The sequence below is a fragment of the Caretta caretta genome, chromosome 1, assembly GCF_965140235.1.
Source record: "Caretta caretta isolate rCarCar2 chromosome 1, rCarCar1.hap1, whole genome shotgun sequence".
NCBI classification, from domain to species: Eukaryota; Metazoa; Chordata; order Testudines; family Cheloniidae; genus Caretta; species Caretta caretta.
Window position 1 is genome coordinate 3368954 of NC_134206.1, and position 21764 is coordinate 3390717.

The 21764-nt window shown below is 49.8% G+C and overlaps 2 protein-coding genes across 2 annotated transcripts; both read right to left on the reverse strand.

Annotated features, from left to right (window-relative positions):
- Positions 1–12356: 12356 nt before the first annotated feature.
- LOC125641099 (olfactory receptor 52B2-like) lies at positions 12357–13316 on the reverse strand. The gene has a single exon (XM_048860575.2). The coding sequence runs from the start codon at positions 13314–13316 to the stop codon at positions 12357–12359; it is 960 nt and encodes a 319-aa protein (XP_048716532.2).
- Positions 13317–19475: 6159 nt separating this feature from the next.
- On the reverse strand, positions 19476–20504 carry LOC125631216 (olfactory receptor 52B2-like). The gene has a single exon (XM_048837553.2). The coding sequence runs from the start codon at positions 20502–20504 to the stop codon at positions 19476–19478; it is 1029 nt and encodes a 342-aa protein (XP_048693510.1).
- Between the last annotated feature and the right edge of the window lie 1260 nt (positions 20505–21764).

The following is a 21764-nucleotide window of genomic DNA, read 5'->3' on the forward strand; positions in this document are numbered from 1 at the left end:
TTAGATTTTCAGAAAGCCTTTGACAAGGTCCCTCACCAAAGGCTCTTAAGCAAAGTAAGCAGTCATGGGATAAGAGGGAAGGTGCTCTCATGGATTGGTAACTGGTTAAAAGATAGGAAACAAAGGGCAGGAATAAATGGTCAGTTTTCAGGATGCAGAGAGGGAAATAGTTGTGTCCCCCAGGGGTCTATTCGGGGACCAGTCCGATTCAACAGATTAATAAATGATTTGGAAAAAGGGGTAAACAGTGAGGTGGCGAAATTTGCAGATGATACAAAACTACTCAAGATAGGTAAGTCCTAGATAGACTGCGAAGAGCTACAAAGGGATCTCTCAAAACTGGGCCACTGGAAAAGAAAATGGCAGAAGAAATTCAATGTTGATAAATGCAAAGTACTGCGTATTGGAAAACATAATCTCAAGTATATCTATAAAATGATGGGGTCTAAATTTGCTGTTACTATTCAAGAAACAGATCTCGGGATCACTGTGGCTAGTTCTCAGAAAACATCCACTCAGTGTGCAGCGGCCGTCAAAAAAGCAAACAGAATATTGGGAATCATTAAGAAAGGGATAGATAGCAAGACAGAAAATATCCTATTGCCGCTATATCAATCCATGGTACGCCCACATCTTGAATCCTGTGTGCAGATGTGGTCGCCCCATCTCAAAAAAGATATATTGCAATTGGAAAAGGTACAGAAAAGAGCAACAAAATGATGAGGGGGATGGAACGGCTTCCAAATGAGGAGAGATTAATAAGACTGGCACTTTTCACCTTGGGAAAGAGACGACTTAGGGGGGATATGATAGAGGTCTATAAAATCTTTACTGGTGTGGAGAAAGTAAGTAAGGAAGTGCTATTTACTCCTTCTCATAACACAAGAACTAGGGGTCACCCAATGAAATTAATAGGCAGCAAGTTTAAAATCAACAAAAGGAAGTATTTCTTCACACAAGGCACAGTCAACCTGTGGAACTCCTTGCCAGAGGATGTTGAGAAGGCCAACACTGTAACAGGGATCAAAAAAGCACTAGATAATTTCATGGAGGATCAGTCCATCAAGGGCTATTAGCCAGGATGGGCAGGGATGGTGTCCCTAGCCTCTGTTTGCCAGAAGCTGGGAATGAGCGACAGGGGATGGATCACTTGATGATTCCCTGTTCTGTTCACTCCCTCTGGGGCTCCTGGCAGTGGCCACTGTCGGTAGACAGGGTACTGGTCTAGATGGACCTTTGGTCTGACCCATTATGGCCGATCTTATGTTCTTATCCCTTCTACCCCCTCCTACTCTCCTGCGGCTGGAAGCAGCTCCTGTCCCTTCCCTCCTGCACTGTGCTGAAAGGCTGCTGCTGGCCAGATACTGGTGTGAACCCTGGCAGAAATCTGCCTGTGGGGGGGTGTCACGGAGTGTGGGGGAGTCCAGGCCCTGCACCCCTCTTCCTGGGATTCACCGAGACTCTCAGCCAGCCAGTAAAACAGAAGGTTTATTGGACAACAGGAACACAGTCCACAACAGAGCTTGTGGGTACACCCAGGACCCCTCAGTGGGGGAGCAGGGAGCTTAGACCCCAGCCCTGGGGTTCCCTGTGATCCTCCACCCAGCCCCAAACTGAAACTAAACCCACCCAGCAGGTTCCCTGCTGCAGCCTGTCTTCACATTCCCGGGTAGAGGTGTTACCTCCCCCTCCCCTTCCTGGCTCAGGTGACAGGCTCTCAGGTCTCCCATCCCCAGGGCACATTCCCAGGTCAACACTCCCCCCTCCCTGCTGCCTCACATCCTCACATCGGGGTATGTGACCTTGCGTCCCCCCACATGTTGCCTTGGGAAGACATGGCGCGAGGTACCAGGAGAGGCAGGTCCATCCCGGGGTCCCAGCCAGGCATGGAGGGCGAAACAGGCCGGACAGGGAGGGTCAGGTCGGTTGGTCGGTCACTGCCCCTCTGTGAGAGAGGTGTACAGGAGTGTGTGTGTCAGGTCTCCCCGTGGGGATGGGGGGCATTGGGGGGGTGTCACCCCTTCCTGCGTGGACCCTAAAACTTAAAGAGAAGAAGGTAAATGAAAGGAATCCAACGATGCTGTACTTTTTTTAACGGGGACTCAGTCTATTTGATGTTAATTTGAACATTTCTACTGCATAGTTCTGACGGATTGATGTGGAACTCGCTTGAAGACAAGTAATTTGACCAGCTGTCCCGCATTCAGCGTAGGGAGATGTGGTCACCCGAAGTCGCTGGAACACGGGTATCAAAGCAGCCCTTAGAGTCGGTTGTGCCTGAGTTCTTTAGTTCGGACATTCGCCGCCAGGCTCCTTGAAACCAGCTAATTTCTGCCAAGCAGAACAGACCCAGCCCTGGGGTCCTCATGGCGTTAATGAGAGTGACGGCCTCGGGATTTGGGGTGTAGAATATCACAGGGCCTGAGTAGGCTTCCAATGAGGTTTACTCTGCACAGTCACATAACCAAGAACGGCCCAGTCCAGAGCCCACTGAGTTCAACAGCAAGACCCCCAGGGACTTCCGTGGGACTGGATCAGTGTAACCCGGTGACCTCTTCCTAACACCGAACTACAGAGCCGTCACAGGAGCGTTATCTCCGTGCCCCGGCTCCCATCCTGCCCCTGCAGTCAGAATTACACATCCCCCATGCTATCCAACCCCAGCTCAGACATTTCATAGCTTTCATGTGTTTCCATTCGCCCCTTCACGGATTCATTCCACGCAAAGGACTCACCAGGCTCCAGCCCCAGCTGGGGAGGAGGAATCTCCGTCTGTGACCCGGTCAGGGAGCTGAAAGCGGCAGGGAATCCGCACTGACCAGGGCTTTGGTACAGGGATATTTATACTGCTGCCCTGTGAATCCCAGCGGGGGGCTCAGAGCCAGCCCAGAGCCCCAGGGACCTGGCCTTGGAGACTGGCTCAGGTGGTGAACAGCAGCAGAGAATTAACCCTTTCCTCTTCCAATTTGTTTGAGCTGATCATTTCTCCTTTTGTACATTGTTTAGAAAAGACCTTGTGACACTGAGCCCCCTCTCATGTAGCTTGAAAGCCCCCCTCATGTAGGCCCCCCATGTAGGGCCCCCATGTAGTTCGAAAGCCACCCCCCATATAGATCAAAAGCGCCCCCACCCCCCATGTAGCTCGAAAGCTTGTCGCTGTCCCAGTAGAAGTTGGTCCAATAAAAGATATGACCTCCCCTCCCTTGTCTGACTCTATGTGTAGACTTAAGATGGTAGGTGGTAGAGAGAGGGGAAATCGGGAGCTACTCTTCCTCTCATTACAGTAGAACAAGGAACATACAAGGAAAGTAAAAGGTGGTAAATAAAAGCCCATACAAGGAAATACTTTCCCACAAAAGACGTAATCCAACTGTGGAACTCAGTGCTGCAGGATTTTGTTGAGGCCAAGACCTTTGCAAGATTCAAAAAGGGATTGGACATTTATCTGGGTATCAGAAATACCCAGAGTTACCAGCGTTAATGACAACACACATTTTGGAAGGGAGAGTGACCCCCACGGCTCAGGCTTTAAGCCAATCTTTGTTAGAGCTAAGGATGGGACGCAGGGTGTGAAGGGAAGATTATCCCGTCTCCCCCTCATGAGAGATTCTCACAGCTGCTTCTGAAGCACCTGGTGCTGGCCCCTGTTGGAGACAGGCTGCTGGGCTAGATGGACGCAACAAGGATCCAGTCTGGTGGTTCCCGTGTCCCTCTACCAAGGTGCAAAGTTGGCCTGCTGCAACCCCCAGCCTGGGACACACCTCAGCCAAGATTTCAAGCGGTGTGGAGCACTCGCAGTGCCCACTCTCTGCACCGGAGTGACGGGTGCTCAGCCGCTGTGAAAAGCCAGTCCCTGGATGATTCAAGCTCAGCACCCAAAGGGGTGCGGCGGAAGCTCCAAAAAATGTGTGTGTGGTGGGGGGGGGCCACTGGTGCCTGAACTGTGGCCTGCCCCCCCTGCACTGCCCCTTTCCCCAAGGCCCCGGCTTGCCCCACACCACCCCTCCTCCCCGCCCTGCACCTCCCCTCTCCCTGAGGCCCCATCCCACCCCTCCTCCCCAAACCCTGACCTGCACCACTCCTTCCCCTGAGCCCTCGCTCTCCACTGCCCAGGACCGGCTCTCGGCACCAGGAAGGCACGTGCTCGGGGCGGCAGAATTCCAGGGGGGGCTTTCCAGCCACCCTTTTCTTTCTTTTTTTTTTTTGCTTGGGCAGTTGCGCTCTCGGAATTTAGGGCGACAAAAACCCCAGAGCCGGCCCTGCCACTGCCCCTTCCCCTGAGGCCTCACCCCACCCCCCCACTCAGTCCTCTCCGCCCCCTCCCCCTGTCGCTCACCCTTCTGGCTGGTAAACCTTGGGAGGACTTAGCCCTCCAACTTTTAAAAGTGACAGGGCCCTGGACCTTGGCCCCCATCGTTCTGGTGTGCATCCCAACAGGAAACCCTTAAAATCATCAGCCACTTTGGAAAATGTTTGCCTTGAGTGTAGGGGCTGGGCTAGAAGACCTGTTTAGGTCCCTTCCAGTCCTACACGTCTCGGATTATCACTGGGTGATGTCCCCTAGGCATTCCGGGTCAGGTGGGCTGTCCTGATTGCTTGTGTCAGCGAGGGGCAGAGTCAGAGAATTTGTCTTCTTGGTCCAAACTTGATTGGCACCAATAGTAAAGGGTGCCAAGAGAAAAGGCTGCCATCGGCCTGTTTATCTCCATTACTGTCTGGATGTCAGGGACCTCAGGTCTTGAACAGCAGTCTACAGGGCCCTTAGGTGCCAGTACACACCTGTGACAAAGTGGATTTTTCCTACTTACTATGTTGTGTGCAAGCCTATTTGAGGCTTACGGTTTTGCATGAACACTGTGTGTGCCTCAGTTTCCCTATGTACTGCACCAATGACTAGGTGGTGGGAATAAGGCTGTGTGACATTTGCTGAGGCCCTCGGGGCCAGGGGAGGTGGCTCCAGCTGCCTGCACATAAGTGATGGCTGGTGCCCTTCGTCTCCTGAGACCCAGGAGGGGGTGTGACATTGCACTCCATATGCTTTATGAAAATATGCTCATAAATGTGAATATGATGTAACTGGAATATGATGTATGAAAAGGATCTCTTGTAAGGTATCATTACAAACTTATAATCACCTGGGTGTGTTCATCCTATTTGTTCGCATGTATTATTTCTGTGTCTGGAGTTAGGAGAATAAAGGCTTGTCTACACCACACTTTTATCGAGAAGGCTGGGGGAGCAAACAGCTCAGCATATCTCTCTATCAGTGTTACAGAGGGTGGACAGTTTATGAGTTTACCCTGTATCAGTTTTATACAGAATAAAACAGATTTGTTTGGGGTTTTGATCCCATTGGGAGCTGGGTGTCTGGGTGCTAGAGAGGTAATCTGCTGTGCTGTTTTTGGATGAAGTCTGCAGCTTTGGGGGCATGGCCCAGACCTGGGTCTGTGTTGCAGCAGGCTAGTGTGTCTGGCTTAACAAGGCAGTGTTCTGGAGTCCCAAGCTGGCAGGGAAAACGGGCTCAGAGGTAATTTTCGTATGTCAGCTGTGACGATATTGACTTGAACTGGGACCATATAGATCATTGTTACAAGCAAGGTCCTGTAGTGGCACCAAATCTTATATAAAGGGGGTCAAATGAGGTGTCTAAGACAAGGTTGTGGTTTGCTCATTATGATGATGCTGTCTATCTCTATGTACCATTTTTGTAGTTGAAGTTATGAATATTGGATCTGTACTGTCTGTATTTCAAACTTCTGCTACGCTTCTGGGTGACACCTCAGACAAGCTGGTGTCAGCTCTGCCTAGCCTGCTGGGTGGCCAATTAAGGACCATCAGTGATACAGTTGACTCTTTGAGAGAAGGCAGATACACCTTGTGACTCAGCCAGGGATGCAGGGACCTGCCTATGGACAGAACTCTGCGGTTTTTCCAGGCCATGGGATGGACAGCTTGTCTTAGGGACACAGAAAGAGAGGCCACATGGCAAGAGACTGTAAAAACCTGCTGCAGCTCCTCCATCTGGTCTTCAGTCCTGCTTCCTACCTCTGGAGGGACTTTGCTACACTGAAGCTCTGAACAAAGGACTGAAAGACCCATCCCAGCTGGGGATGTTCTCCAGAGACTGGATTTGAACCTGCAGTTTATTCCATCACTGCTGCAAGCCTGAACCAAGAACTTGGCCGCTGCTGTGTGTCATTGATTCCATTGAACCCATTCTAGCTCCCATCTCTATCTTTTTCCTTTTATGAATAAACCTTTAGATTTTAGATTCTAAAGGTTTGGCAACAGCATGATTTGTGGGTCAGATCTGACTTGTATATTGACCTGGGTCTGGGGCTTGGTCCTTTGGGATCGAGAGAACCTTTGTTCTTTTACTGGGGTATTGGTTTTCACAACCATTTGTCCCCATAACAAGTGGCACTGCTGGTGATACTGGGAAACTGGAGTGTGAAAGGGAATTGCTTGTGTGACTTGTGGTTAGCCAATGGGGTGAGACCGAAGTCTTCTCTGTTTGGCTGGTTGTGTTTGCCCCGGTGTGCATAGAAACCCCACCCTTGGGCTGTAACTGCCCTGCTGTAAGCAATTTGTCCTGAATTGGCACTCTCAGCTGGGTCCCACCAGAACCAGAAGGGGTCTCTGTTATTGAACCCTTCATAGGGGGATGCAATCAGGTGACACTTTGCCTGGGAAGCGAGACAAAGACCAGGGGAAGGAGCAATGGGCGTGTTGGAGTTTGGGCCGCTGGAAACTGGGCAGTCTGCTTAGGGGGACCCAGAGACAGGGGAGTCTAGGGTGTCCGGCCAAGGGTACCCCCAAGATGGATTTGCTGAAAGTCACGGATTTTGTGTTAACAAGTTCTGTTCCACACTCTGTTCCTTTGACAAATAAACCTTCTGTTTTCCATGCTGGCTGAGAGTCACGGCTGACTGCGGAGTCGGGGTGCAGGGCCCTCTGGCTTCCCCACAAACTCCTCCCTCACCAGGGGGGTTTCCCTCGTGACTCGGATGATGCGGGGGTTGGCGGCGGTGACTGGGCAGGCGATGGTGATCTCTCCGCTGTCCACCATGGTTGGTGAGGCTCAGGGAGGGCCGAGGAGAGCCGGAGAGCAGTGGGGGCTGGGTTTGCTTCACTGTGGTGATATTCGTAGTATTGTTCTTGCTCCCGTGATCACCGATCTACGGGTGGGGAAGGAGGAGAAGGGAAGTGACCTCCCCCTGCCCTGCGTAATGCCAGAATCCAGGACCAAATCATGCATACCAGCCCCCACTTCTCCACTCCCAGGGCATCAGCTCCCTCCTGCCCCTCCTGCTCTGCAGGGGTTCCTGGCACTGCCCCCCGGCTGGGCCGACTGTGACATCACCGACAACATCTTTGTGAGCAGCAATGGCCTGGGCAGCCCCTACCTCCCTGCTCCCCGAAATGGACAGACCCAAGAGAAATGCTGATCCATTGGAGAGGGCTCAGAGAGGAGCCACGGGAATGACTAAAGGATTAGAAACCCTGCCTGATAGTGAGAGGATCAAAGAGCCCAATCTGTTTAGTTTTACAAAGAAAAAGTTAAGTCTGATCACAGTGTGTAAATATCTACACAGGGAACAAACGTTTAACAATGGGCTCTTCAGTCTAGACGAGAAAGGTCTCACATGATCTACTGGCTGGAAGTGGAAGCTTGACACATTGAGACTGGGAATAAATTGTAGATGTCTAATAGAGAGGGGAATTAACCATTGGAATAATTGACAAGGGTTGTGGTGGATTCTTCATCACTGATGATTGTTCATATCAAGATGGGATGTTTTTCTAAAAGTTCTGCTCTGGGAATTATTTGGAGGCAGGCCTCCAGCCTGTGCGACAGAGGAGATCAGACTGGATGAGCACAATGATCCCTTCTGGCCTTGGAATTAATGAATCTGGGAATAACAGGGATGTGAAGCCAGCACCGGGCCAGCTCCCTGGGTTAGATTCTCCTCTGCCTTGGTGCGATGTCTAGCCTAGTTTGTAAGCTCCTCGGGGCAGGGATCTCTGTTTCAGAGGTGTCTGGCACAGGCTGTTGGGCCCCATTAGAAACAAGATTAAATAATAATAATGTTGAGCTGTTTCATTGGGGTGTCTCAAAGCACAGCAGTATCATTATTCCCATTTTACAAATGGGGAGACTGAGGCACAGGGCGGCGAAGTGATTTGCCCAAGGTTCTCCAGCAGCCTGTTGGTAGAGTGTAGGGATAGAACCCAGGTCTCCTGAGTCCCAGTCCCAATTCACAGCCTGTGTGGATGTCATCCAGGATCTATATCTCCCTGCCACGCAGACCCTTTACCCAGGGGTTACAGGACTGGCCTAGGGAGGAAGGAAAGATCCATTTTCTCTTGTCCTTTAGTGAGGTACAGAGGGAACAAGAGGTAACTAACTTAGAGCCAGTGTGTAACGGGGTCTGTAACAAACTCTCCGCCTGCCTCTTTCCTTCCCAAGCCAGAGGGCCCCCAACCCCCGACCAAAAGCTGCAGGAAAAATGGGGAAAATTAAACAGGTTGTGAACTTCAAGTTCATTAAGGTGCAAACCTGCTCCTGCCCTGCCTCCGCTCCGCAGCCTGGCTCCGCCCTCGCAGAGGTGGCAGCCCCCAGCTGTGATCCCCCATCCTGAGGTATCAGCCCCCCCCAGGCCCACTCTGCCTCCCAGAAATTTCCTCATCACAAAGTGAGCTGGATGAGTTGATGGATGGGATGGGATAATGAAACAGCCTCTAGTGGCCTATGGCACATCTGCGACGGCTAGCAGCAAATATCTCCGGTGGTTTACAAGATAAACACAATATGTGGAGAAGAGTTAACACTGATTTTGTAAAGGGAAATCATGCCTCACCAAGCTAAGGGAATTCTTTAGGGCATCAACAAGAATGTGGAGAAGGGTGATCCAGTAGCTATACTGCACTTGGACTTTCCGAAAGCCTTTGACAAGGTCCCTCACCAAAGGCTGTTTAGAAAAGTAAGCTGTCATGGGATAAGACGGAAGGCCCCCATGTGGTTCAGTTACTGATTAAAATATAGGAAACAAAGCGGGGGAAATGGTCCATTTTCACAACGGAGTGAGGTAAATGCTGGGGCGCCCCAAGGATCTGTCCTGAGACCAGTGCTGTTCAACACATTCCTTAATGATCCGGAAAACTGAAGTGGCAAAGGTAGCAGGGGATACAAAATTATTCAAGCTAGTTAAGTCCAAAGCAGACTGTGAACAGTTACAGAGGGATCTCACAAAACTGGATGACTGGGCTACGAAATGGCCAATGAAATTCAGCATTGATAAGTGCAAAATGGTGCACACTGGAATAAATAATCCTAACTACACATATATAAGGATGGGGTCTAAATTAGCTGATACTACCAACAAAAAGATCATGGAGTCAACATGAGTAGTTCTTTGAAAAATTCTTGTCTAGGCACAGGAGTGGTTAAAAAGGCTAATGGATGGTTAAGAACCATTAGGGAATGGATAGAAAATATCATACTGCCACAATATAAATCCATGGTACGCTCACACCTTCAATAGTATGTCCAATTCTGGTAGCCCCATCTCAAAAAGGATATAGTGTAACTTGAAAAGGTTCAGAGAAGAGCAACAAAGATGATTAAGGGGATGGAACAGCTTCCGTATGAAGAGACTAAAGAAACTTGGACTGTTCAGCTTGGAAAAGAGACAACCAAGGTGTGGAGAAAGTGAATAGAGAAATGTGATTTACTTTTTCACACACTGCACAAACCAGGGCAGCAGATTTAATACAAAAAAGAGAAAGTATTTTTTTTTATGGAACACAGAGCTAACCTGTGGAACTCATTGCCAGGGGATGTTGTGATGGAAAAGGATTGAAAAGGACTTACATAAGTTTAAGGAGGATAGGTCCATCAATGGCTATTAGCCACGATGGTCAAGGATTCAACCCCATGCTGCTGGTGTCCCAAAAACTCTGACTGCCAGAAGCCGGGATGGGATGACAGGGCATGGATCACTTGATGATTTTCCTGTTCTGCTCACTCCCCTGAAGCACCTGGCATTGGTCACTGTCAGAAGGCAGGACACTGGGCGAGATGGACCATTGGTCTGACACAGTATATGCCATTTTTATGTTCTTATGAGACATTTCTACTGCACAGCTCCAGGAATGGAAGGTGGGAATAAAAGCAGAAAAACTTTCCCGCAGCATTTTTGTGCATTAGCAGATGGTTACACAAGCCTCTAATCCCCAGGAGAAGTCATCACATTATCCTCAGTGGCAAAACATCCCACTAGCAGGGGGTAAGGCACAGCTAACCACACACAAGATTTTTGTCTCTCTCTCCCACGGTCGGTGGACCAGAGAGCACATGCAGATGAGTCCCTCACCCACTGCACCAGGCCACAGCACCCCCTGACCTCTCTCCCTCTCGGTCAGCCCCATGAAGCCACCTATGTAGGGAAGAGAGTGCGATCAGCCTGGGTAAGTAGGGCCCATCCACGCAAAACGTGCCGTAAGGTACCAAACACAAGGTCCGTGGGACACAGGCCTTGGCTACGGAATGGGGGATGGAGGCCGGCAAACCAGTGACCCTGAGAAGGATTCAGGAGATCACATATCTTTGTGGAGAGTGCCTTAGCCAAACACAAGTTATTGGGCTGAATACAGAGGTCACTGGCTGAAATTCTAGGGCCTGCTTAAACACTGAATCACCATGTTTGCCCTGGGATGGTGTGTGGGGTGTGTGCTGCCCTAGCCATTTCCTATAAGGGTGGATCTCCAGGTCGAGGAGGCCCACGATGGCACACTCAAAGCCACCCCTGCTCGGGTTCTGGGCTGTGTGCAGGAGGCCCATATAATCACTGCACTGTCTCCCTGAGTAGAGGAGACTTGCTCCTGACTTCCATGCAGGCCCCAAAGTGTGCTCACTTTGCCAATGAGGAAACGAAGGAGGAAAGAAACTCTCCAAGGTGACACAGCAGGTCAGTGGCAGAATGAACACTAGAGCCCCTGTGTCCCAATGTGCAGCACAATGCACTTCCCATGGCTGTATGGCCTGTCCCCCTTGGCTGCTGCTTTCTGTTGCCACTAAGAGTGCAGCTCAGATGCAGCTTGTCACAGAGGAGATGCACACACCGTGCTCTCTCACAGGCTGATTTTACATTTGTGCTTTCTTGGTTTGTTGTTTCCCTTCATCTTAGAACAGAGACTCATTCAGTCTGGCTGCCTTTTGTGGAAGGGAGCTGTGTTGTTGTAGACAGGTCGGTCCCAGGATATTAGAGAGACAAAGTGGGGGTGGAGATATCATAGAATCATAGAATCATAGAATCATAGAATATCAGGGTTGGAAGGGACCCCAGAAGGTCATCTAGTCCAACCCCCTGCTCGAAGCAGGACCAATTCCCAGTTAAATCATCCCAGCCAGGGCTTTGTCAAGCCTGACCTTAAAAACCTCTAAGGAAGGAGATTCTACCACCTCCCTAGGTAACGCATTCCAGTGTTTCACCACCCTCTTAGTGAAAAAGTTTTTCCTAATATCCAATCTAAACCTCCCCCACTGCAACTTGAGACCATTACTCCTCGTTCTGTCATCTGCCACCATTGGGAACAGTCTAGAGCCATCCTCTTTGGAACCCCCTTTCAGGTAGTTGAAAGCAGCTATCAAATCCCCCCTCATTCTTCTCTTCTGCAGGCTAAACAATCCCAGCTCCCTCAGCCTCTCCTCATAACTCATGTGTTCCAGTCCCCTAATCATTTTTGTTGCCCTTCGCTGGACTCTCTCCAATTTATCCACATCCTTCTTGAAGTGTGGGGCCCAAAACTGGACACAGTACTCCAGATGAGGCCTCACCAATGTCGAATAGAGGGGAACGATCATGTCCCTCGATCTGCTCACTATGCCCCTACTTATACATCCCAAAATGCCATTGGCCTTCTTGGCAACAAGGGCACACTGCTGACTCATATCCAGCTTCTCGTCCACTGTCACCCCTAGGTCCTTTTCCGCAGAACTGCTGCCGAGCCATTCGGTCCCTAGTCTGTAGCTGTGCATTGGGTTCTTCCGTCCTAAGTGCAGGACCCTGCACTTATCCTTATTGAACCTCATCAGATTTCTTTTGGCCCAATCCTCCAATTTGTCTAGGTCTTTCTGTATCCTATCCCTCCCCTCCAGCGTATCTACCACTCCTCCCAGTTTAGTATCTTTCATTGGACCCAATATCTTTCATTGGACCCAAATTCTGTTGGTAAGGGAGACCAGCTTTCGACCTCACACAGTGTAAGTACATAGTAAATACACCCCTGTCGTTCCAATGAAAACCTGGCTTTAATTTCCATGTCCCAATGTAATTTCTGTTGCCTGCTTTAGCTCAGCAGGAAGCTCCTACTGCACACTGACGACACACATTGATCACCCATTTCAGAACCTTTTTCGTTGTCACCGCATAAACGATGGGGTTGAACATGGGGGGAATGAGCACATAGAGGTTGGCCAGTAGGATGAGAATATAACCTGGGATGATGTGTCCAAATCGGTGTGCAAAAAAGGAGAAAAAGGCCGGCATGTAGAACATCAGTATGACACAGACATGGGAGCCGCAGGTGCGGAGAGCCTTGAGCCGGGCATCCTTGGAGGGGAGCCGGAAGACAGCTCTGAGGATCAGCCCATAAGACAAAGCAATAAGCACAGCATCTAAACCAATTGCTAAAATAGCCACGGCTACGCCATACCAGATGTTGACTGTGACATCGTCACAGGCCAGCCGGGCTACACCCATGTGCTCACAATAGGTGTGAGGCAGGAGGTTGGTTCTGCAGAACTTCAGCTGCTTCACCAGAAAGATGAGAGGGAAAATGATACAGAAACTTCTTGTGACAATTGCCAGCCCTATCTTCCCGATCAGAGACTTGGTTAGCACAGCAGTGTATCTGAGGGGGTCGCAGATGGCAACGTACCGATCAAACGCCATGGCCAGCAGGATGGCTGACTCAGTAATAAAACTAACATGGATGAAGAACATCTGGGTCAGGCAGGCAGCAAAAGAAATTTTCCCGGCTCTAAACCAGAATATAGCCAGCATCTTGGGTACTGTGGTGGTAGATAACAGCAGATCAGCAGCGGCCAGCATGGAGACGAATAGATACATGGGCTCATGGAGGCTTTGTTCTGTTAGTATGATGAATAGTAGGAGAGAGTTCCCACAAAGTGTTGTAACATACATCAGACAGAAGGGGATGGCGATCCAGACATGAGACTCCTCCGTACCCGGGATACCGGTCAGGATGTAGGTCACAGGGGCAAAAAAGGTGTGATTGTCAGCTGGCATCATGTACCATTGCTTGGATCTTCTATTCAGTTTCCAATAACTAACAGCAAAAGAAACAATCAGTGAGAACTCAAGTGTCAGCTAGCCCTGGGGTGCATTTGTTACAAGCGTAACGGGTTACCCCAGGGGTGCCACCTGGACCTGGGGTTTCATTGAGCCCTCTGTCCCACCAGTCTGCACTCCCTCTCACACTGTGCTGCTGTCAAAAGCTGCAGACTTGCTCTCAGTCTTACCATTACACCAGGATACACACAGATCAGGATGCACACCCAGCTGCAGTGACATGCAGGCTCTCTAACCAGCCACCGCATGTGAACCAACAAAAGAGAGGCTGCAGCCAAATTAACCACCAGCTTCCCAGATTCATACCACCCACTGGAGTATAAACCCAAAATGTTACCATCTTACCCTGCACAGATAACTGTACAGCGTAAGCTCATAGAATTTGCCCCCTCCCTGAATGAGTAAAGGAATATACAACAGCCTTTGTCCCTCGAGCTATGATTTTCCCATGCGCTTCATTCCAACTCACTAGTCTAGTGAAAGCAAAAACAATGTTATTAACAATGAAAGACAGATTTTAAGTGATTATAAGTGAAAGCAAAGAGATCAAAGCAGATTACCTAGCAAATAAACAAAAATGCAACCTAACCTTTATATAAAATCGTAAAATCTATCTTTTGTAGTTAATAAACTTGTTTTGTTATAATCTAAACCAGTGAGCGTTGAGTAGAGTGCTTGATGAAAATCTCTGCTTGGTTACCCCAAGTGTGCAAGGTCCTCTTCAGATTGAGAGAGAGGCGTCCGGGTATTAAACACACACACTGGCCAGATTTGACCAGGGCAGGATTGTTCTGCTCTGGGGTCCTAGCCTGGAAAGCTGGTGGTTAAAGAGCCTGCGTGTAATTGCAGCTGGGTGTGTCTCTACCTGTGTGAATGCTGGTGAAGGTGCAGGCTGGAGGGCTTTGCAGCTTGTCACAGCAGTACAGGGTGAGTGGCAGCCCAGGAGGGTGGGTCAGCGGGCTCAGTGGTACCCCAGGTCCAGATGGCAACCTGGGGGGAACCCGTCACAATCAGCATCAAAAGAGCCCTTATAATTGGTTGTTCCTGGGTTCTACAGTTTGGACATTCACAGCTCTCCTGCTTGAAACCTGCTAACTTCTGCCAAGCGGAACGGACCCAGTCCTGAGGTCTGTACTGATTTTAATGGAAGTTTTGCATTAGTGAAGGCTTCAGGATTTGGGGTGCAGAATAATACAGGGCCTGAGTAGGTTTCCAATGAGGTTTACTCTGCACAGTCACATAACCAAGAACGGCCCAGTCCAGAGCCCACTGAGTTCAACAGCAAGACCCCCAGTGACTTCTTTGGGAGTGGATCAGGGTAACCCGGTGACCTCTTCCTAACACTGAACCTGAGCGCAGTCACAGGAGCGTTATCTCAGTGCCAAGGCTCCCATCCTGCCCCTGCACTTACAGTTATACACCCTCATTGTATCTAACCCCACTTCAAACATTTCATAGGTTTCTTGTGTTTCCATTCGCCCCTTCACAGATTCCTTCCATGCAAAGGACTCACCAGGCTCCGGCCCCAGCTGGGGAGGAGGAATCTCCGTCTGTGACCCAGTCGGGGGGCTGCAGGCGGCAGGGAATCCGCACTGACCGGGGCTGAGCTACAGGGATATTTATACTGCTGCCCTGTGAATCCCAGGGGGGCTCAGAGCCAGCCCAGATCCCCAGGGACCTGGCCTCTGTGGTAGGCTCAGGTGGGGAAGAGCAGCAGAGAATTAACCCTTTCCTCCCCTCGCAAAGAGTTCCCTGTTCTTTCAAACAGCTCTCATCTCAGGCCTGACAAACACACGACACCACAAACAAGACTTATGTAATATTTACCCATAAAGAGAAGCACGTGAGGGCTGTGCAGAAAGCTTGTAACTTCTCAAGCTTCATAACCATTGCAAAAGGCATGTCCAGGTAATAGTTAAGGAATAACAGATATTGATATTGACAGTGGCTCTATGGACTTGAGTGGAAGGTAAGTCACCAGGGCATAGTGTGTCGCCCAATCTCTGCCACCGGAGTGGCGGGTGCTCAGCAGCTGTGGAAAGTCAGACCCTGGATGGCTCAAGCTCAGCATCCAAACAGGAGCGGCGGAAGCTCCAAAAAAGTGTGCGTGTGGTGGTGGGGGGGGCACCGGTGCCTGAACTTTGGCCTGCCCCCCACCGCATCTCCCCTTTCCCCAAGGCCTTGACTTGCCCCTCCCCTCCTCCCTGAGCCCCCACCCTACACCGCCCCTTCCCCTAAGCACCCCGCCCTGGCACAGCCCCGTCCCCTGATGTCCCGTCCTCGCACCACCCCTCACCTGAACCCCCAGACTGGCACCACCCCTCCTCTGCACCCCTACCCTGCACTGCCCCTCCCCCTGAAGCCCCAGCCCATCCGTTCTCCTCAAATCCCACCCTCACGCCACCCCTCCCACTGATACCCCACCCCCTCCCTTCTCCCCAATCCTCTGCCCCCCACTCACTCCTCTCCACCCCATCCCCCTCTCTCTTGCCCTTCTGGCCAGTAAACACTGGGAGTTCTTAGCCCTCCAACTGTTGTAAGTGATGGGGCCATGGACCTTGGCCCGCCTCATTCTGGTGCCCCTGCATCCAAACCTGAAAATCTTTAAATCAGCAGCCACTTTGGAAAATGTTTTCCTTGAGTGTAGGGGACTGGACTAGATGACCCGTTTAGGTCCCTTCCAGTCCTACACGTCTCGGATTATCACTGGGTGATGTCCCCTAGAGATTCCGGGTCAGGTGGGCTGTCCTGATCGCTTGTGTCAGCGAGGGGCAGAGTCAGAGAATTTGTCTTCTCGGTCCAGACTTCATTGGCAGCAATAGTAAAGGGCGCCAGGAGAGAAGGCTGCCATCGGCCTGTTTGACTCTGTCTCCATTACTGTCTGTGTGTCAGGGATCACAGGTCTTGAACATCGGTCTACAGGGCCCTTCGGCACTACTACACACCTTTTACAAAGTGGGTTTTTCCTCCTTATTATGTTACATGCGAGCCTATTTGAGTCTTACGGATTTGCATGAATACTGTGTGTGCCTCAGTTTCCCTGTGTGCTTCACCAATGACTAGGTGGTGGGAATAAGGGTGTGTGACTATTGCTGAGGCCCTCGGGGCCAGGGGAGGTGGCTACAGCTGCCTGCATGTAAGGAATGGCCCGTGCCCTTCGTCACCTGAAAGCCAGGAGGGGGATGCGACCAGGTGGCACTTCGCCTGGGAAGGGAGACACAGACCAGGAGGACGAGCAACGGGCATGTTGGAGGTCAGGCCGCTGGAAGCTGGGCAGTCTGCTGTGAGGGACTCGGGAGATGGAAGTCTGGGGTGTCCAGACCGGTCTCCCCAAGGTGGATTTGCTGAAAGTCGCGGACTTTGGGCTAACAAGTTCTGTTCTACACTCTGTTCCTTCGACAAATAAACCTTTTGTTTTCCACACTGGCTGAGAGTCACAGCTGACTGCGGAGTCGGGTGCAAGGCCCTCTGGCTTTCCCACAAACTCCTTCCTCCCCTGGGTGTTTCCACCGGGCCTAAAAAGACTTCATAGAATCATAGAATCATAGAATATGAGGGTTGGAAGGGACCCCAGAAAGTCATCTAGTCCAACCCCCTGCTCGAAGCAGGACAAATTCCCAGTTAAATCATCCCAGCCAGGGCTTTGTCAAGCCTGACCTTAAAAACCTCTAAGGAAGGAGATTCTACCACCTCCCTAGGTAACGCATTTCAGTGTTTCACCACCTTCTTAGTGAAAAAGTTTTTCCTAATATCCAACCTAAACCTCCCCCACTGCAGCTTGAGACCATTACTCCTCGTTCTGTCATCTGCTACCATTGAAAACAGTCTAGAGCCATCCTCTTTGGAACCCCCTTTCAGGTAGTTGAAAGCAGTTATCAAATCCCCCCTTATTCTTCTCTTCTGCAGACTAAACAATCCCAGCTCCCTCAGCCTCTCCTCATAACTCATGTGTTCTAGACCCCAAATCATTTTTGTTGCCTTTTGCTGGACTCGCTCCAATTTATCCAAATCCTTCTTGTAGTGTGGGGCCCAAAACTGGACACAGTACTCCAGATGAGGCCTCACCAATGTCGAATAGAGGGGAACGATCACATCCCTCGATCTGCTCGCTATGCCCTTACTTATACATCCCAAAATGCCATTGGCCTTCTTGGCAACAAGGGCACACTGCTGACTCATATCCAGCTTCTCGTCCACTGTCACCCCTAGGTCCTTTTCCGCAGAAAAGGACTTGGGCTGTTCAGCTTAGAAAAAAGACCTCTACGGGGGGATATGACAGCGGTCTATAAAATTATGATTGGTGTGGAGAAAGTGAATAGAGAAATATTATTTACTTTCTCACAATATACAAAAACCAGAGGTTACCCGATAAAATTGATAGGCAGCAGATTTAAGACAAAGAAGAGGACATATTTATTCATGCAACGCAGATGTAACCTGTGGAACTCATTGCAAGGGGATGTAGCGATGGCCAAAAGTACAACTGCATTCGAAAAAGAACAAGACATGTATAACTGGGATCAAAAAAGAAATGGATAAGTCCATGGAGGATCAATCCATGAATAGCTGTTAGCCAAGACGGTCAGGGAGACTGAATGGAGGAGGCAGCATAGTGACAGAGGATATAGAAAAAGCTGAAGAACTCAGTGCTTTTTTCGTCATGGTCTTCACAGACAAAGTCAGCACCCAGACTGCTGCACTGGGCAACACAGCATGGGGTGGAGGTGAGCAGCCCTTTGTGTTGAAAGAAGAGGTTAAGGACAATTTAGAAAAACTGGACATACACAAGTTCATGGGTCCAGATCTAATGCATCCAAGGGTGCTGAGGGAGTTGGCTGATGTGATTGCAGAGCCATTGCCCATTATCTTTGAAAATTTCTGGAGATCGGGGGAGGTGACGGACAATCAGAAAAAGGCAAATATTGTGCGCATCTTCAAAAAATGGAAGAAAGAGAACGTGGGGAATTTCAGACCGATCAGACTCACCTCAGCCGCAGCAAAATCAAGGAGCAGATCCTCAAGGAATCCATTTTGAAGCACTCGGAGGAGAGGAAGGTGATCAGGAACAGTCAACATGGATTCACCAAGGGCAAGTCATGCCTCACCAACCTGATTGCCTTCTATGATGAGATAAGTGGCTCTGTGCATGTGGGGAAAGCAGTGGATTTATATCTTGACTTTTGCAAGCTTTTCATATGGTCTCCCACAGTATTCTTGCCACCAAGTTAGAGAAATATGGATTGGACGAATGGACTGAAAGGTGGATAAAAAGCAGTGACCCTGAGAAGGATTTAGGAGTTCACATATCTTTCTGGAAGGTGCTGTAATGAAAAATAAATTACTGGGTTCAATAAAGGGGTGACTGGGTATCATTCTAGGGCCTGTGTTATACAGGCAGTCAGACTGTGTTTCCTTCTGGCCTTAAACATTATGAATCACCATGTTTGATGTGGGGTGGAGTGTGTGGTGCCCTTGCCATGTCCACTTGGGGCGGATCTCCAGGTCGAGGAGGCCCATGATAGCACAGTCAAAGCCACCCCTGCTCGGGTTCTGGGCTGTGCAGAGGAGGGCCATGCAATCCCTGTGCTGCCTACCTAAGGAGACTTGCTCTTGACTTCCATGCTGGCCCCAAAATGTACTCACTTTGCCAATGAAGAAACCGAGGAGGAAAGAAACTCTCCCACGGTGACACAGCAGTTTGGAGGGAGAACCAAGCCTCGAGCCCTTCTCTCCCAATGTGCAGTCCAGGGCACTTCCCACTGTCCCAGGTCATGGCTCCCTTGGCTGCTCCTTTCTGTTGCCACTAAGAGTGCAGCTCAGATGCAGCTTGTCACAGAGGAGATGCACACACCGTGCTCTCTCACAGGCTGATTTTACCTTTGTGCTTTCTTGGTTTGTTGTTTCCCTTCATCTTAGAACAGAGACTCATTCAGTCTGGCTGCCTTTTGTGGAAGGGAGCTGTGTTGTTGTAGACAGGTCGGTCCCAGGATATTAAAGAGACAAGTTGAGGAGGGAATAGCTTTCTTTGGAACCGACTTCTGTTGACGAGAGAGACCAGCTTTCAAGGTTACACAGTGTAAGTACATAGTAAATACTCCCCTACAGTTCCAATGAAATCCTGGCTTTAATTTCCAAGTCCCAGAGCATTTTCTGTTGCCTGCTTGGGCTCAGCAAGAAGCTTCTGCTGCAGCATCTATAAAATAGATTGATCACCCGTTTCAGGATCTCTTTTGTTGTCACCGCATAAACGATGGGGTTTAACATGGGGGGAATGAGCACATAGAGGTTGGCCAGTAGGATGAGAATATACCCTGGGATGATGTGCCCGAACTGGTGTGCAAAAAAGGAGAAAAAGGCCGGCATGTAGAACATCAGTATGACACAGACATGGGAGCCGCACGTGCGGAGAGCCTTGAGCCGGGCGTCCTTGGAGGGGATCCGGAAGACGGCCCTGAGGATCAACCCATAAGACAAAGCAATGAGCACAGCATCCAAACCGATTGCTAAAATAGCCACGGCTACGCCATACCAGACACTTACTGTGATGTCATCACAGGCCAGCCGGGCTACGCCCATGTAGTCACAATAGTTGTGAGGCAGGAGGTTGGTTTTGCAGAACTTCAGCTGCTTCACGAGAAAGATAAGAGGGAAAATGATACAGAAACTTCTTGTGAAAATTGCCAGCCCTATCTTCCCAATCACAGGCTTGGTTAGCCTGGTGGTGTATCTCAGGGGGTCGCAGATGGCAACGTACCGATCAAATGCCATGCCCAGTAGGATGGCCGACTCTGCAATAAAACTGGCATGGATGAAGAACATCTGGGTCAGGCAGCTAGCAAAAGAAATTTCCCTCGCTCTAAACCAGAATACAGCCAGCATCTTGGGTACTGTGGTGGTAGATAACAGCAGATCAGCAGCGGCCAGCATGGACAGGAAAAGATACATGGGCTCATGGAGGCTTCGTTCTGTTAGTATGATGAATAGTAGGAGAAAGTTCCCATAAAGTGTTGTAACGTACATCAGACAGAAGGGGATGGCGATCCAGACATGAGACTCCTCCGTACCCGGGATGCCAGTCAGGATGTAGGTCACAGGGGCAAAAAAGGTGTGATTGTCAGCTGGCATCATGTACCATTGCTTGGATCTTCTATTCAGTTTCCAATAACTAACAGCAAAAGAAACAATCAGTGAGAACTCAAGTGTCAGCTAACCCTGGGGTGCATTTGTTGACAGCGTAACGGTTTCCCCCAGGGGTGCCACCTGGAACTGGGGTTTCATTGAGCCCTCTGACCCACCAGCCTGCGCTCCCTCTCACACTGTGCTGCTGTCAAAAACTGCAGACCTGCTCCCAGTCTTACCATTACCCCAGGATACACGCAGATCAGGATGCACACGCAGGTGCAGTGACATGCAGGCTCTCTAACCAGCCACCGCTTGTGAACCAACAAAAGAGAGGCTGCAGCCAAATTAACCACCAGCTTCCCAGATTCATACCACCCACTGGAGTATAAACCCAAAATGTTACCATCTTACCCTGCACAGGTAACTGTACACCGTAAGCTCATAGAATTTGCTCCCTCCCTGAATGAGTAAAGGAATATACAAAAGCCTTTGTCCCTCGAGCTATAATTTTCCCATGCACTTCATTCCAACTCACTAGTTTAGATAAAGCAAAAACAATGTTATTAACAACGAAAGACAGATTTTAAGTGATTATAAGTGAAAGCAAACAGATCAAAGCAGATTACCTAGCAAATAAACAAAAATGCAACCTAACCTTTATATAAAATCTTAAAATCTATCTTTTGTAGTTAATAAACTTGTTTTGTTATAATCTAAACCAGTGAGCGTTGAGTAGAGTGCTTGATGAAAATCTCTGCTTGGTTACCCCAAGTGTGCAAGGTCCTCTTCAGATTGAGGGAGAGGCGACCGGGTATGAAACACACACACTGGCCAGATTTGACCAGGGCAGGATTGTTCTGCTCTGGGGTCCTAGCCTGGAAAGCTGGTGGTTAAAGAGCCTGTGTGTAATTGCAGCTGGGTGTGTCTCTACCTGTGTGAATGCTGGTGAAGGTGCAGGCTGGAGGGCTTTGCAGCTTGTCACAGCAGTACAGGGTGAGTGGCAGCCCAGGCTGGTGGGTCAGCGGGCTCAGTGGTACCCCAGGTCCAGATGGCAACCCGGGGGGAGCCCGTCACAATCAGCATCAAAAGAGACCTTATAATTGGTTGTTCCTGAGTTCTACAGTTTGGACATTCACAGCTCTGCTGCTTGAAACCAGCTAACTTCTGCCAAGTGGAACGGACCCAGTCCTGAGGTCTGTACTGATTTTAATGGAAGTTTTGCATTAGTGAAGGCTTCAGGATTTGGGGTGCAGAATAATACAGGGC